At 40.8% G+C, this 18115-nt stretch overlaps 1 protein-coding gene across 1 annotated transcript in view; it reads left to right on the forward strand.

The window, feature by feature from the left end:
* Positions 1-18115, forward strand: part of Mroh2b (maestro heat like repeat family member 2B) — a 62735-nt gene that overhangs the window by 14152 nt on the left and 30468 nt on the right. The window contains exons 11-21 of the mRNA XM_051150906.1: positions 296-369; positions 1675-1797; positions 2769-2882; positions 4580-4736; positions 4872-4912; positions 5610-5751; positions 6593-6636; positions 8565-8672; positions 11738-11854; positions 14553-14660; positions 15143-15295. Coding sequence (XP_051006863.1) covers positions 296-369; positions 1675-1797; positions 2769-2882; positions 4580-4736; positions 4872-4912; positions 5610-5751; positions 6593-6636; positions 8565-8672; positions 11738-11854; positions 14553-14660; positions 15143-15295 — 1181 coding nt within the window. The remainder of the gene's footprint in view (positions 1-295; positions 370-1674; positions 1798-2768; positions 2883-4579; positions 4737-4871; positions 4913-5609; positions 5752-6592; positions 6637-8564; positions 8673-11737; positions 11855-14552; positions 14661-15142; positions 15296-18115) is intronic.

Consider the following 18115-nt stretch of genomic DNA (forward strand, 5'->3'; position numbering starts at 1 on the left):
TGGTAACAATACAAACTAGTCTTACAAATTTCACCGCTCACACCCTGGCCATTGTGGAACTTGATTTGTGGTAGAAGAAATGGATGTAACAGAAAATTAAAAGAATAATTTTCCTGGTTAATGGTTCAAAAAAAGACAGACAGACAGACAGACAGACAGGAGGGGAATGAAATGCATATAATGTTAACAAGTTGAGCCTTTCAATTTTGTGCCTTAAATCTGTAGGTTATCAGCATTTCTAGATCACCCTGTATTCCTACTGAGTCTGACTTCAGCTTCTCCTTTTGGCTTTCAGAACCCAGGTTCAGGAATCATGCGACTTCAATCGAAAAAACAGTCAAACTTGTCATGAGTGACCTCAACGTAAAAGTAAGAAAGTTAATAGGAGCTTTTATTTGGTTGGTGGTGGTTTTAGGAATGACTGAAATTATTCTGGTTCTTTGAGGATCTAGTGTGAAACTTCCTTATGAATTGTTCAGTGGTCAATGTCATTCTTAAAATAACTCAACTAGATAAATTACATCCTAATTTACATATAGTTCTAAGGCTTTTCTAGTAGAACAAAAGACTTTTGCCCATCTCAACACTGCAATGTCCTTCAATTAGATTTTTGTTTAAGTTAGCTATAAAGATGATGTGGGCGAAAGAGATGGCTCAGTGAGAAAAAGCACCTGCTGTTAAGCATGGCAACCTGGGGGTAATCCTGAGGATCCAGATGCTGGAAGGAAAGACTCATTCCATCAAGCTGTCTTTTTATCTCTACCCATATACACACATATGCACACACAAAATAAATAGAAAACAATTAAAAGGTGACCACCAAAATATGAGCTAAACAGCAGCAGATATGCTGATCATGAGCAGATGAAAGTTCAGGAGGCCTCAAAAAAAAGAAAGAAAGAAAGAAAGAAAGAAAGAAAGAAAGTTCAGGAGGCCTCAATCCTACACAAAGAACCACAGCACCTAAGGAAGACTAAGAGTGGACAAAATAGTCCTTCCTGGGGAAGAATACACCAACTGGTTATCCAATAACAAAAGGTCAGCCCTGAAAATATACACTCAAGAAACATTATACAGACAGAGCATGTTGTACATACATATTTAGTAAATATATATCATATATGTGTACATATGTGTGTAGCAACAATGAGAAAGGCTATGTATATGAAAAAGAACAAGAAGAAACATATAAAAGGGTTTGGAGGGAAAAAATGGAATGGAGAAATGATGTAATTATAATTTCAAAAGTAAATAATTTTTAAAGATAGTGCATATTTTCCCAAAAACAAGCTATGCGTCTTTTTTTTCTGACCATAGACATCCTATTCTCCAACCTGAGACCATCAGGAGTAAGTCCTATACGTGGAAGATTGCCTGACGTTTCCTGTGTCCCAGTATTCAAGTGTTTCATGTTAGGAAAAAATATAATAGGAAAAAAATAATGATTATCCTAATTTTCTAATGAGACAATGTTTTGAAACCAACCCCTTTATGGAAGAAGCCTCGTAAAGAGAACGAATTTCTCCTAAGAGATTCTGGGTATTGTGCTAGAGTGAAAACATGTGTTTTCTGAGTTCCCACCTTTGGGTGGTTCCTGGAGTTGGCAGGGGAGTGGAAGGGTCAACCTCTTCTTTGCAAAGCATAAATGGTTTCAGATTATTGCTCTGCCTCTAGGTAAGGAAGTCCACCCTTCTTCTCATCCAAACCATGTGTGAGAAGGGCTACATCGAAGCCCGAGAAGGATGGCCCTTGATTGACTACATCTTCTCCCAGTATGCCATGGCCACCGGGAGCCTGGTATGAGCGTGCTGCAGTTTTGATAGCTGTACTCCTTCGGGGGCAGCTGACTCAATGAAGCTCAAGGAAAATGATGGTGCCCAAATGTATAACCTTTGTCTTATCACTCTTCTCTGTTTTTCTTTAAGCTCCTAGTTCTCTCGGGTCCCTTTCCCTTTCACTAATGTCATTTCTAACTTCAAATGAACACACTGTAGGTTAAGTCAGCTTTCTCTGAGGAAGAACCTAGCTGCCAAAGGCCTGAGGAAGGCTGGGAAAATTTCAGTGGCTTTAGTCACGAATACTAGAGTGGTGACTTAGTTCATCTGAGGTACAAAAGCAAAAATACCTTGAGATGGGTGGCTTCTATACAATATTTAAGATTCTGTGTCTAATAAGATCTGCTTCCTCCTAGACAGTGCCTTCTCAGTGTGGCCACCTATGATGCAGGGACTGGACAACTCTAGGTCTCTTCCACAGAACTCCCATTCCAACACATGCCTACAACCTAAGCACCTTTGGAGTGCCACCATTACTTCTTCCATCACTCTGAGGTTCAGGATGTAAACATCTGAATCTTTAACAGAACAAACAATCAGGCCGGCTGTAGCGACTGAGACTAGCCTTCTCTCAAGGAGTGTGTGTGTGAGATCTCAGCCATTTTAGGAAGACAGTCACAACTGAAATTATAATCCATTCCACTGGCAAACAGAGCTCTGCATTTTTTCCTAGAGAAAATGGCAAATGCCTAAAGTAGAGAGGAACCAGCTGCATCCAAAACAGTCTTAGAACTTTTGCTTTTATGTTTTTGCCAGTCACGTACCTCCCAACCCTTTCTCCAATGGGCCCTTTCAGGTGGGGACTTGATTGGTATTAGGGATCCAGATCACTGAGTTCCATGAGTCCTTAGGTTGAGTATTAATGTCTTCTGCCCCATAGTCTAAAAACACACTGAAGTAAGGCTAAAGAAATTTGTCTAACATTTCTTAAAGGAGAAGCCCTTGAAATCTAACTTCGAAGAGACTGAAAAGGGGGAGAGATCTGTTCAAGAAACAAGCCTTGAGGTCTTAAAATCCCTGGACCCACTGGTGATTGGGATGCCCCAGGTAAGGGTTTGTATTTTACCACTTAAGGCACAATGATCACCTGTCTAGGGACCTGCTCACTTGGGGGTGCAGGCATGAGTTCACACGAGGTATACACTTAGTTCATGTGATGCCCTGTTGTAAGAATTGCAGTTTGATGCTCAGCACACAGCCAAACTTTGTAACCAAGGCAATAGGTATGAGTTACTAATGTGTACAGAATACAGTACATTTTATAAGGACTCTAGTATGTCACTTCTCTTCTGATCCTAATGTACCTAGAAATATTTTGAAGCAGAGAGAGTAGGGTTTTGGTTTTTGTTGTTGTTGTTGTTGTTGTTGTTTTTGTTTTGTTTTTTGGTTTCTTTTTTTTTTTGGTGGTTTGTTTTTCAGGCTTGTTTGGTTTTGTTTTTGTTTTTGTTTCCTTGGTTTTTGTTTTGGTTTTTGGTTTTGTGTTTGGAACAAGGTTTCTCTGTGTAGCCTTGACTGTCCTGGACTCACTTTGTAGAACAGGCTGGCCTCCAACTCATACCGATCCACCTGCCTCTACCTCCCAAGTGCTGGGATTAAAGGCATGTGCCACCACCAACCCTGCGTGAGAGAAGTTTTAATGTATCCAGGCTCAGGGCTCCTTGGAGACAGAGTTAATCTGAACTTCAAAGGGAGGATCCTGGAAAACTTTTTTTTAAGCAAAATAGCCTGAAAATATATTTTTGATGGCTCAAAAGCCTTGGCGGAACCAGGTCCTCCTCCCGGAACTGAGGCCTCATCTAGGCTATATGTAGCTCTTGAGTTATAAGGAATATTTGTGTCAAAAGCCTATTATGATGTTATATTCCAAATATAATAAATCAGCACATCAGCGTCTACAGCTCAAAAAGTGCCAGTATTTCTGGTACACACTAAAGTTTGAAACCTTCTGACCAAGGAGACAGAAAAGCAGAAAACAGCAGTACCCCAGGACTCTAGCCTTAACATTGAAGAATCTGGCATCTGGAACTCCTGATGAACTAATGACATGTTACTCAATGGCTACATACAGAAAAGTATCCATGTAGGGACCCTATGGGATGGCACACAGGTAGCCTAAGAGAAAGAAACTGTATGTCAGACTATATGCCAGTCATAGGAGCCATACAGCAGCACCCAAATGCTGTATATGAAACTGGGAGGGCATGTGATATCTTACAGAGCAAGGGGGAATATTGATTAAATACATATGCAAGTATGAAAAAGTCCAAATCAACGCCAAGGTTTTCATCAGAACTAGGAAGGTAGCAAAGGAACTGCAGAACACAGAAATAAGCTCAGCCCAATTGTCCCATCATCCTCGTCATCACTTAGGGCAGTCTCACTTTAGCTCTGAAGTTTGGGGAAATGTGTAGGGGTAATTTCAGTGTCACTTTGACAAAGAAGAACCCTGCCATTGGTGAAGAGAGAGAGAGTCCAGAGAGGCAGGACCACTGTAGTGCCTCCAGACCTCATTCAAATGAAATAATTTTCCTGCTCCAAAGTCAAGAAGCAATTCCAGGGGAAATCACCCTCCCACACTCACTACAGCTAGCACTCAAACATGAATGTACAGACACTGTATTTCTCTCTTTGACTTGACCTGAAGACTGAAATAATAACACACAACAGACATGTTTCTAAAACAAAGGGGAAAGCGTGAGTGAATATTAGGAAGTATGGAAAACAAAAAGAAACTCTTTCTACAGGTGCTGTGGCCACGAATCTTGACTTTTGTGGTACCTGAGGAATACACAGGAACACTAGACTATCTGTTTAACATCATCCGAATTCTGATTATGGCAGAAGAGAAGAAGAAGCGTGACATACAGGAGTCGACAGCACTTGTCATCTCTACAGGAGCCGGTTTGTACATCCATAAATAAAGCAAAACTATTCTGTTCTGAGAGACTCATTCCGAAATGGCTGCCAAGCACACTTCAATATGAACCTTCTAGTCCCCCACCGTGACGATGAAAATTGCTTTCTTTCTCTTTCTAGTGAAACTTCCTTCACCTCAGCAGCTACTGGCCCGACTTCTGGTGAGTAACAGAGAACCAAGATGGGATGAATTTAAGCTGATAATATGGACAGTTCAAGTTAAAATAAAATTCTCAGAAAAATTGCCTGAACTCTCACAAAGACACAGTAGGATGAAATGACTGTCTGCTATGCATGTGGCATATTATTGACAAAATTATCTCCTTACTCCGAAACTCTTATTAAACTTAATTATTTAAAATAAACACGTGGTGCAGCTACAGATCCAAGATGAGGCCCCTAAAGTTAAAATTAAAATAAATGTATACTGAATCTCATTCATAAGTACCATCAGTCAAACCTCATGGCTAAGGTATAGATTTCTCTTCCCCATATCTGCCCATGTATGTGTCACTTTTTCCAATAATATTCTACATGTCCTTATTTAATTAATAAGTATATGCAAGTATTGATTCTTTCCATTAATTTTTCTGTTCCTTGTTTCCACCTATCTTTCACCCTTATCATCAGGTCAAGATAGATAGATAGATAGATAGATAGATAGATAGATAGATAGATAGATAGATGATAGAGAGATAGATGAATTGTCTAAATATTGCTTTTGCCCTTGAAAGGTAAGGAGAGCCTTGTGTTATTTAGAACATCTAATTTAGAAATGGAAGGAAAGCACAATGACAAAGCAGGTGAGCCTGTTACATACATTCTCCCTTGATGATCATTTCCTGCTCTGCCTTTTAGGTAATAGCTATCCTGGCCAGTTTAGGGCAACTGTGTGGGGCCAGTGCAATAGGACTTCTGAAGATAATGCCTGAACTAATCCATCCTAAACTGACAGACCTGTGGAAAACACGTTTTCCTGAGCTCCTGCAGCCTCTTGAGGGTATGAGGAAGAATGGTTGTGTCTTTATACTAGGAGGCAAGACCACAAAGAAACAATGCACCACTTATCTGTAAATCTGTAAGGCAAAACTGCTCCTTTTAGTCAATTAACGCAATGAACTTGGTTGGTAAGGCAGTCGGCGCCATTTTGCATTACTTGACTCCTCACTATCTAGTTCTCAAAGGGTCACAGTCATGCATGGGGGAGGAGAACCCCTATGGGAATGTTGGTTTGGCTCTGATTTTTTTCCTCATATAGAAACATTTTCCTTGTTTTTATCTTGAAAGTAGCTGATTGCTAATGTATGCCTCTAACCCTAATACTTAAGAGGTGGAAACAATGTTGTTCAGCTACATGGTAACATTTGAGGGCAGCCTGGGCTACATAATAAAATACAAATAGGCCCTGGATGATTTCTCAGTGGGTAAAGGCACTTGTCACCAAGTCTGAAACCATGACCTGGATCTCTAGAACCCGTGTGGCAGCAAAGAAACAACTCCTAAAACTTGTCCTCTGACCTCCATATGTATTCAGTAATATGTGTGCAGTTGCACGTGTGTAAAACAAAAAACTAGGAAAAACACTACTCATGTTAATATGTTAAAATGTGCATTATGAAATGTGGTCATTTCAGTAATTATTTCTGAAATTAGCAAAAACAGCTAGTCTTATCATAGATTAAAGACCACTTTGTCTATTTAACAAGAAGTTTAATGTTACCAACAGAGTAAATTACATCTCAAAACACTCATCCTGAGCAAAGAGAAAGCCTTGAGTAGGAACTCCCTCATCCACTGGATCTTGGCTTATTTGAAGTTACTGCATCCATTTTCATTTCTAGGAACTAATGTCAGCGTCGTGCTGTGGGAAACCATGCTGCTACAGGTAAGGGTGGGTCCTCTGCGCACTGCTGATGAGCAACAGGTAAGGGTGGGTCCTCAAGACCTATTGGTGATGGAGGGTGAAGTCAGCTAACTAGCTATCTCTCTTCTCATCTAAATTAACAGCAAAAGAATGCATTCCAGAAAGGAAGGAGCATCTTGGTTTGAGGAAATGACTAGAATGTTAAAATAATCTCTTAAATCTTCCTTAAGTCACAATAGGAGCAAAATGTTCTGCATTAAAGAGAATTGTGGCGACTTTGCTGAGTATCTTTCTCTCTCTTAAGTCTTGACTCTTCAAGGATTTTTATCCCCTTCATTCTTTTGTCCTTCACAAAACACAGGTAAATATAAAGCCCACTTCTATGGTCCAAAATGAATTCTTTCTTTCTACCTGCTCCTTATCATCCTCACTCACCATGGCTACTAAAACCCTAGCTGCCCCTGTTGTACCCTTTCTCCAGAAAACAGTCTTCTCCTGTAGCCAATAAACTCCTTGGACTTTTAAAACTGATCTGTGCTGTGGGGAATGTCAAGTTGCAGGCAGAAGCAGACCGGAGATTTCCATCTCAAGAACCCACAGGCAGTGGAGTCGCTCACGGACAGGAAGCTTTTGGTATGGCGGGTTCCGCGTCATAATCTGTCTGCGTAAGAATTTCCTATGGCTTCTTGAAATGCCAGTTTCCAGGCTAGCAGAATGGCTCAGCAGCTAACAGAGCTTGCTCCCAAGACTAACACTTAAGAGTTCGGTCCCCATTCCTCTACGTCAGAGGAAGAGAACCAACTCCCACAAACTGTCCTTGCCCCTCCACACATGCACCATTAAGTAAATAAATAAATGTGGGTTGTTTTTTTTTTTTTTAAATTACAAAAGTATCAGTTTTTTGTGGTTTCCCCACAGTATTTCCTCTCTCTTTTCAATGTTTCTTCCAAAATCAGCATTTGTTTCTTTGGATAAAGATACACGGGATGACCTGAAAGTGATGGCCCCGCTCCGCTCGTCCTCAATTCTTAGATCCCTGATTCTCTTCTCTCCTCCTTCCAGTCTCAAAATCCTGCATTTGCCAGGTCCTGTTTTAAAAATAGCTCTCTGTGACAGGGAATTTCTTTCTTCTAGCAGGAAGCCTCCAGAAGAGCTCGTTTCCTGCTTCCAGTCTTGAGTGTGCAGCTAATCTTTCTTTCAAAGCTGTGTAACATATGTTGTTCCCTCAAACTTCCAGGACAGTTTCATCTCTTCAAGAAGCTCACTAGCTGAGTTCTGATTTTAAAATATGTGTACAATATTTCACGGCCTTTGACATTAAGTGTTTTTTTCTAAGCTCAAAGAGGAGGAAATATAAGAGAAATAACATGTTTTAGAAATCGCGACAGATATTTTTTGTCCTCCCATGAGATAAAAAGTCCTTTTAATCCATCGTTCCATGAAGCAATGCAAGGATTCAAGAGTCTCTCCTATGACTGTGTTTGAGAATGTCTGGTGAGTTCAGGAAGAGCCACTTAGAGGAAGCCGAGTGTGCACCTGTGCCTCTGTTGTTTCTTGAAGGCATTCCATTCCCTATTTGAAAGCTCTCTCATATTCCACAGGCAATAAGCCACACAAACATTGACTAATGGAACTCTATCAAAACTTCAAAAACGCTAACTGAAATTTATTTCTGATTGTATTCTATTTTAATCTTTGTATAAGTTCTGTTTAAGAGAGGGAAGGAAGGTATCCTCGTAAAGTAATTTCTACATCTGTGAATTTTAGTCTTAATGGGAATTCAGAACATATCAGAAAGTAGTTTTAAAAATAAATGGAGGGAAAAGTTCCAAAATAACGTTACTTAATGAGGAAAGAATAACCCCAATTTTATGTATTTATGCTTTAGAAAGCCAGAAAAGTACCACTAACTAGTCAAACTCACATTTAACTTCTACTTCCTGCAACAGCTGCTCAAGGAATCTCTATGGAAAATCAGTGATGTGGCCTGGACCAGTCAACTGAGTAGGGAATTCAGCCAGCAAATGGACAGTTACTGCAACAGCTCAATAGAGAAGGTTGGTTTTTTTTTTTTTTTCAACAAAAAGACTTTGCAGTCCACCTTACAATCCAAAATGGCTACTCAAGCTCCATCTTATCTTCAGTGCATCCAAAAGGAGAAAAGAATGATGAGAAAGAAGTTCTGTAGGTCCCTTGCTGAGTGTTGAGTACTTCCTGCTTCTCTTCAGCCTACCTGTAGACCAGCATGCTTATAAGAGCCCACCTATCTTTAAGGACTATTGATGCACATTAGGTTTGCATTTGGCTAAAATCCAAGGTATCCCCCCCAAAAGAGGAAGAATAGACACAGGGAGGCAAACTGAAGCACTGTTTAAATGGTATTGTTACAAGCTGTGCAGCCAGAAACAATACTAAAATTCAGCAAGATTAGAGGCAAGAGGTTGTTCAAAAATCCAGTTCTGGAGTTCCATTGTGTCATGTCCATAACCCTCTACGCTGTAGGGTTCCATTCTAAATAGGATTTGAATCCAGGGTCTGCTATTACTCCTAATGTAGCCTGAAGAAAACTATTTAAATCTCTGAATCTTCAGGATGTTCACAGTTTGATATATGTCACGTGTCTCAACAGATGCAGAAGCAGATCCCTAAGCAAAGCAACTAGTATGTGTGTGATGGGTATAAAAGGAGCTTTGATCACGGTCATTATTAGGTTAAAAATCACTCATAAATTTTAGTTTTCTGTAAAGATATTTCTTATGTTTTACAATTTCTAGTACCAAGTGACTGTTATTCATTATTAACGTTCAATTCTTCTTCATAATTCTCAAAATTATTTGCCCTGATTGTCTCTGATGTGGTTCAGAGCAGCAGTTTTCCGGACTGTTCCACAAAGCCTGAAGATACAATTAAGACTTTTTGAGCCAGCCTGCTCTACCAAGCAAGTTCCAGGATGGCCAAAGCTGTTACACAAAGAAAGCCTGTTAAAAGTGGAGTGGGGTATGACTTTGTGATCAATGCCTCGTCCTCATCAAACAAACTGGCCTTTGCACCCAAAGTCATACCATCCAGCAGTTTCCAAACTTACAAGATGGCTCAAGACAATAACCCTCTAAAGAAGGTTATTTTGAGAAGTTTGGCTCTTTGAAACAAGGTTTTACTCTGTAGCTCAGGCTAGGCCAGAACTTCACAGCAATCCTCTACGTTAGGCTCCTGAGAGCTCAGATAATATGGTTAAACTACCATGGCTGAAGAGGCAGAGCAATTTAAGGAGTGAGAGCTCTCAAGCTGGTGAATCCACTGAAAACAAGCAAAGTGAAAGTGTACCCATTAGTTTTTGCTGTCTAACAAGCTACAGCTAACGGTTTGAAATAGCAGCCATTCATTTACTCCACAATCTTGTACTTTGACAACGGTCGCCAAGCTGAGCATTGCTGAGTCCAGCTTGCGTAATTTTGTTTGTTTGTTTGTTTGTTGTTCTGTTTCTTTTTTTTAATTTTTTTATTAATTTAGTCTTGTTACATCTCAATGTTTATCCCATCCCTTGTATCCTCCCATTCTTCCCTCTCTCCCATTTTCCCCTTATTTCCCTCCCCTATGACTGTTCCTGAGGGGGATTACCTCCCCCTGTATATGCTCATAGGGTATCAAGTCTCTTCTTGGCAACCTGCTGTCCTTCCTCTGAGTGCCACCAGGTCTCCCCCTCCAGGGGACATGGTCAAATGTGAGGCACCAGAGTACGTGAGAAAGTCATATCCCACTCTCCACTCAACTGTGGAGAATGTTCTGACCATTGGCTAGATCTGGGTAGGGGCTTAAAGTTTACCGCCTGTATTGTCCTTGGCTGATGCCTTAGTTTCAGCAGGACCCCTGGGCCCAAATCTGCCTATCATAGGTTTCTAGGACCCTCTGGATCCTTCTACTTTGCTATTCTCCCATGCTTCTCTCATTTAGAGTCCCAATAGGATGTCCCAGTTTCCTGGTAAGTGAAGGCTTTCGTGGGACATGCCCCTTGGGCTAGTATGCAGATATAAGTGAGTATATACCATTTGAGTCTTTCTGCTTCTGGGTTAACTCACTCATTATGATCATTTCTAGCTCAATCCATTTATCCACAAATTTCGGGAATTCCTTGTTTTTAATAGCTGAGTAGTATTCCGTAGTGTAGATGTGCCACAGTTTCTTTATCCATTCTTCTACTGATGGACACTTAGGCTGTTTCAATGTTCTGGCTATTATGAATAAGGCTGCTATGAACATGGTTGAGCAAATTTTCTTGTGTGCTGGAGCATCTTCTGGGTGTATTCCAAGGAGTGGAATAGCTGGGTCTTGAGGAACCCCTATTTCCATTTTTCTGAGATAGCACCAGATAGATCAGCTTGCGGAGTTTGAATCATCCATCCTGGTCGTACATAGGACAGATTGTTTCTACTCCATGTGGTCACTTATTTCTAACTGGGTACCCAATGCTTGACCTCATAAGGTAATAACATGGAAGGTCATCCTCAGTCATGGGAGTGAAAGATAGTTTAATATAGTTAATAAAGATAGTTCCAATATAGAAGGGGAGGTATCCAGAGGCTTCATCTCTAGCTATTGGGGAGCTACTGTCACAGGAGTGCTGAGGAAGGGAGATGCATTTTTCTTTCGTTGGGGTTGGAGGGAGCCATTGGTAGGTTACCCACACCCCAGTGGATGACCCCCATACACAAGTTCATATGGGCAGCACTGTATTTAACGGGATGGGAAGTAGATGGGAGATATGTTAGAGAGGGCCAAGGGGAGCTAGAAGAAGAGAACGGGAAATGGTTATGACCAAGATACATTGTATGCATGTAGAAAGTTTCAAAAAAAAGATATGATAGACAGTGAAAGTCATGATGGTGTTAGGGACACTTTCTGAAGGTGTGCAGGAGAGCACCAGTGAAAACAGAGCCTGAAGGAAACACTCTCAAAAAAGGAGTATGTGTGAGATACATAGCTATTAGGCAATTACAAATTTAGACCAATTAGGTTTTTTTTCTTTTCTTTTCCTATGACTTCTTCAACTCTCTGCCCCCCTCACTTTTCATCAGTTTTGTTTTTCCATCTTCTAGTATCCTATTCGTCATCTTTTGTCTTCCAGAAATTTCTTTGGAAAGCCTTGGGAACTACCTTAGCCTCCTGCCAAGACAAAGACTTTGTGAGCTCACAGATCAACGAGTTTCTGGTTAGTCCCAGCCAGCTCGGGGACCAAAGACAGGTAAGACCCCTTGCCAGTTCCGTCTTCTTGTCACAGCTCTTAATCCTGTCCCTAATATGGGACAACCCTAGTATGTCTCATTAAGCGGAATTATTCATTAGTACATAGAAAAGTGCAAAACGTTTTATTTCCACAAACCTTAAAGAAAAAAGGTTTCCCCGTTTAAATGTCAGTACCTCACTTTTTTGCCAAGTTTGTTGTAGAAATGCTGAAAATTAATTTCAAACATTCTTGCTCTGTGATATCTTAGTGCTGGTTTCTTAAAGTATGATGATGACCATCAAGATCATTAAATTTTTCAAGCTGAGTGACCTTAGTGGCCATCCAGGAAGAATATGAGCTGAAACTAAGCGATATAGAGACGTGTTTTTATTTAGTCCCTGCTCAGCCTAGGCTGCAGAGCATGTGTCACTGTGGGGAAAAGGGGAGGGGGTTGTATTTAGATTAAGGGGAAGGGGCTCCTCCTTTAAAAATTGCTAGTAGAAAGATATTGTAGCATATCTTGCTGCATTTCTTCCCCAAAATTCTTGGATGTTTATGTTTCTCTCAAAGTAAATAGGAGAAATCACTGAATTTCATTGAGTGTGTGAGGCTGCGTCTCTACCACAGTTCTCTCCTTGTCAGTTCTTGTTACCACCAATCTCTGTGTGTGATGTTTCTAGCACTTCTTCTCCATCATGCTGTCCCTTTTCATTCAGGTGTACGCTAGGAAACAAAGTAACTTTATGTCCAGGGTAAGCATCCATTAAGGCTCTCATTCAAGCTCTTAGAGTCTCACAACTATGACAAGCCATGACATTCCTCTGAGAATCTCAGGCACCTTGTTTGTTTTCCTTGAGGTTAGTGAGTATCCCACACATTCAAGCCAGTTTGGAATGCCATGTAGGTGAGTTAAGTGCTGAAGTGCTGGTGCATGACACTGGGCACCTCACAAGCATGATCATCAATCAAGTAACACTCAACTGTCAACCTTGGTGCTCCATAGCTTGTGTACCCCCAAGGTAAAACTGGGGAGAAAGGAACACAACAGAAAATTCACCTTATTTGTGAACTTTCCTGAGCATTTTCAGAGGGGAGGGAAACTTGAGGTTGAAACTATATATGAACTGGAAGAGAAGAAGCACAGTGCCATGAGGCAAGCATACAAATAGTCTACACGATACAAAGAAATGTGTGTCTTAGAATTAAGACTAACACAACAGGCTATCAAATGGGGTGTGCCTTCCACTGATAGAGGTGAGGCTTATGTGTCAGAATTAAAAACAGTGCCCTAGTTGCCTGATGAAGTGTGACAGCATCCATGAAACAAAACTATAATCAATGAACCGTGATGACAAGATTGTTGTATGAATCATAAGGACAAGCATCATGGTGACACCTACATTGGGCAAACAAGGCAGGAAGGGCCTGGATCACCAGAATATGAAAAACCAGCCCTCAAGAATTAAATCACCTCTCATATGAGGCCATTTCAACAGTGTAGTATTTCTTCCAATTTTTTCAAAAAACGTTGTTGGTAATAATGTATTGCCTAGTTAAAATTGCCTAAAAATGATGGGTTTTAGATGTTTTACACACACACGCAAGCAACTACAGTTATTTAGGACAACAAACATGATATTCGGCCTGATTTGAATATCCCACAGAGTAGACGTATATCAGAGCTTCACACTGTATTGTTGGACCCTAGAGTCCACTCGGGTAGGGGGTCGTCACAAGAGACCACTGGAGGACCACAGTGTTGATGTAAAAGCACAAGGTTTATTGCTGAAGCGTGTCAGGGGGCCTCAGCACTCACTCAGGAGGGAGGCACACCGAATCACTGTTACAGACTGCTCTTAAAGGCTAAAACCACAAAGGTTAGGAGGGGCTGCGTGCCCTATGTTAGGATTGGCTCTGGTGGTCGCTAAGGGTGCTTGTCTAAATGTTATTGGCTATTGCAGGGGTCGTTGGTCTTGCAGGCTATTCTTGGCAGGGAGGGGTGTTGGGGAGTTTCCAGAGAATTTCCAGATGGTACTTTTCTGAGAATTGTTTACCTTAGTTGAAATTGTTTGTCTCAGTTGGCCACCTTGATCTCAGAAACTGAAACTGGCCTTCAATTCTTTCTGGGTCACTTTCCCAAGCTTGTCTGGGTCACGTTCCCAGGTTTAGGCTGAGAGAGAGAGAGCCTTACAGTATCATTTAAATATATGTGTTCCCTATCTTTCAACTGGGAATAAAAGTAAGAAACAAGAACATTAGTCATGTGTCCAAATTCTTGAGTGTCACCTGTAGACCTCAGGATGCTCTGGCCTTTATGATTGCTTCCTCAGCTCTCTTCAGTGGCTTCAGGCCTTTGCACATTTTGTTAGAAGCTCTCCCTCTTGGGAATCCCACTACAGTCAGATCCCTGCCTCTGCTTATCTTTACTGTGTTTACGAATGCTTCTCTAGATACCCTACTTATGTCATCACCAGCCTCTCCCTCCTCCCTTTCCTGACCTCTGTAGCACTGGCCACACCCTGGCATACTATAGTGTTCCTTTTTGCCACATAGCAGTCTAATTGGCTATGAACTCCACAGGGACAGAGATTTCAGCATTCTCTCCATTCATCCCTGAATCCCCAATGACCAGAAATGTGTCTGACACACAGTGGTAGGTATCCAGTATTTATTGAATGCACAGTTGCACTAAAAAATCTGCTTCTTCTGATTTTAGGGAACAACATCTATTTTAGGATACTGCGCGGAGAACCACTTGGATACTGTTTTAAATGTTCTTAAAATATTCCAAGATAAGGAGAAATTTTTTGTCAATCGATGTAAGGTAAAGGAATGATTTTCTCTGAAGGTCATAGTTACCTCAGGGACAAACAATACTTACTTCTTCAATGAATATCCATTGTCCATACTATCCTTACCCCTTGTCCTCAATTCTTAGCCTTGACCTTGCAAGATGGCCAGCTATGTTACGAGCCTACTCCATTTTCTCTGACAATAGTACTGACCAGGAAAGCCTAAGTGTGCCTGCATTTGCCCCACCACAGCTTCAGTGATGTGCACCCTACTTCACTGAAGGAAGCATGGGACAGAGGCTAAGTGACGTGACAAGAGTGTCAAGGCCTCCATCACAGTCCTGGCTGTTGTCATTTGTGTGATCAAGGGCGTGTCAGCTTTAGACTCACTGTAATCATCCCAACCCAATTAGTTAACTAACCCCTGGTGGTGCTCCACAAGATTAAGACAAGATGAGAGAAAGATTTCTTTACATGGCTTATAGCTCTCTTTTATCCATTTTCTTATCTTCAGGGTATTTTTTCTGGGAAAAGGAGCCTGACTAAGACTGACCTCATCTTGATCTATGGAACTGTGGCCCTCCATGCCCCGAAGCAGCAACTTCTAGCCAGGCTTGATCAAGACATCATGGAGCAAATCCTGCTTCTCTATAGCCAGTGTTCCCAGGTAAAACCTGTCACAGGATTCCCTCTACCTCTGGGCCCAGACCTTGCAGAGGCTCAGCTCCTAGGACAATTACCAAGTCTGAACTGACCCAAACCAAATCAATAAATGAGATCCAGCCTGTTAGGGAGCACACCTGTGACATTCAGTAGTATGCTCCATATATTTATTTTTAAGGTGAATAAACTGTGCCATTTACCAAGCTATTCAATCTACCTCATCTTATACCACTTCTCCCTCTGCATTCACCCCGTGCATCTGGACCTTCTCAATTCTTTTCCATGCTGAGAATGAGACCAACCTCAGAACCACCAAATTGAGTTGCAACTCATCTGACTATTTCTTCCCCCAATCTCTTTGCTTCTCTCACGAACCACTTTATACATATTGCCAACTCAAAGCCACATTGCTGGCTATTGTCAAGCTGACCCTCCTAAGAATCATGAAAGACTTGAATTCAAAGTTCAGCTTTGCAGCCTGGGTCTCCAGGAAGGTTGATTGAGGAGGTTGGAGGAGGAGTCCGCACACCTGTAGGCTTACACGGCTCATGAGTAATTCTTATCCGAAAGCCAGTGTGGAAAGGACTCCCTAATTATTTCCATACTTATTCCCTTCCATTGCTGGTCCTCTTGCTGTCAGGATCTGTCAGAATTCTGCATTGCTGTGGACAAAATACCACACAGAGAAATAACTTATGAAGATGACGTTTTAATCTGGCTTTTCATTTCAGAGAGTTCTCTCCATGGTTGCTTGCCCCCCACCCCTGTGTGCTTGCGTAGACTATCACAGTAGCAGGAGTGTATGTTGAAGTTTCTCTCCACAAGAATCAGGAGGAAGGGGAGAAAGAGGCACCAACATACAAGCCTTCTCTTCTGAGCTCAGTTCTACCTCCTAAAGTTTCCAGAACCTCCCAAAATAGTGTCATTGTCTGAATCCAAACACAAAAATGAGCCTCTGGAGGACACTCAATATTCAGATCATAACAGTGCCCTGAGCTCATATTCCTGTATACATGTGATAAGAAGAGGTTTGTAGGGAGTTCATAGATTATAGATATCAACAGATGTCAGGAGACTGGTGCAGAGCAGTAAGCCGCACACCTTAGTCACCAGAGAACTGCCTAAATAGTCTGTTAAAGGCACTTATCCAGTAAGTAAGTTTTTAGAAATGGATGGCAAGATCTGGATGTTTATCATGTTCCTCATGTTTCTCGACTTCTGGTGAAATGTATCCACGTTGGAGAGAACAACAGAGTGGAGTTCACTGATCTCAGATATGGCTTCCAGGAGCTCACAGAAAGTGAAGTGTTACAGCAGAGAATCAAAGTAAAGGGTTAGGGTACAGCAGAGCAAATAGTCTAGGTCAGACCAGCTGTCTGATCAATAGCTGTCTCGGCTCTGGTTCTGTAAACACTCTAAGGAAATTGTTAGCACTGCCATCACTTAGGGAAGCAATTTCATTCCTGTGAGGACAGTCCATGAGGTGCAGCTTCACCATCATTGATAATCACACTCATCTCAAGGACAATCTGTCCAGCAAGGTCACTTAGGGATGACTTCAGTCTCCTGTGATAAAAATGCTCACCAATAAGTCCTGTCATTTCTAATATCCAGTGTAACTTCAGAAGAGAATGAATCAGGAAGGAAAAAAAGACCTAAAACAGAGCCAGGGAGGCACAGCCTAGAGTCAGCTATGCCGAGGACTGGGGCTCTCATTTTATCAGGACCTGATTCAGTTACCCTCAAATCTAATAAGGAACAATGAGGATTTTTTTAATTATAAAATGTCATGTGACATATTAATTTTTCCACTGAGGAAACACTACAAAAATAAAAGAAAAATGGAGATAAAAATGATCAAGTTGAATATGAATGTATTTTCAGAGTAAGAAATTCTGCGAAAATAATATATGTCAAAGTGATATGAAGAAAAAACATAAGACTTGTAGGGAAATGTGACTATGGAATTATACTGAAAATAGTTAATATAGACATAGACACTCTAAAAAACAAAGCTAAAAACCTAATCTTTTAAGTAAAAATAAAGTCTGGTGTGTTGCTATATGCCTGTAATCATAGTGCTTGAGAGGATGTGGGGCAGGGTGATGAAGAGTTTGAACATATGAAAAACTCAGTAACATACTAGCAAATAGAATTCAAAACTATATTAAAAATCATATACCATAACCAAGTTCATTTCATTCCAGAAATTCAAGGCAATGTGGCATATTATTAGACTCAAGGACAAAAATCACATGATTGTCTCAGCAGATAAAACTTTGACAAAGTTTGATCTCCTTTTATGATAAAATCTTGAATAAACTGGGAGTTGAAACAATACACATCAACATAGCCAAGGCCATATCTGACAAAGTTATGGCCAGCATGATATATACTTGAAACCATCCCCTCTAAAATCAAGAAGACGTCAAGGGAATTCATTCCACTCTTAATAAAGCACACTCAGTCTTAGCTAGAGCAGTAAGATGAGAGAGAAAAGGAAAAGAGATGCAAATAGGAAAAGAAAAGGCCAAATTATTTACAGCCAACATGGCCTGATACTTTAAAGACCCTAGAACGCCACTAGAAAACTCTTAGGTCTGATAAATGGTTTCACAAAGTGTCAAACACAAATCAGCGTACAGAAATCAGTAGCTTTTCTACATAGCAATAACAAACTTGTCATAAAGAAATCAAGAAAAAACGTCCTACTTACTATCACCTCAGAAAAAATATTAAAAAGTACTAATAATCAAGGATGTAAATGACCTGTAAAGTGAAAACTTTAAGACACTGAAGGAATTTTTGAAGACAAAGAAATTGG

The sequence above is a fragment of the Acomys russatus genome, chromosome 9, assembly GCF_903995435.1.
Source record: "Acomys russatus chromosome 9, mAcoRus1.1, whole genome shotgun sequence".
In the NCBI taxonomy this organism is placed as follows: Eukaryota; Metazoa; Chordata; class Mammalia; order Rodentia; family Muridae; genus Acomys; species Acomys russatus.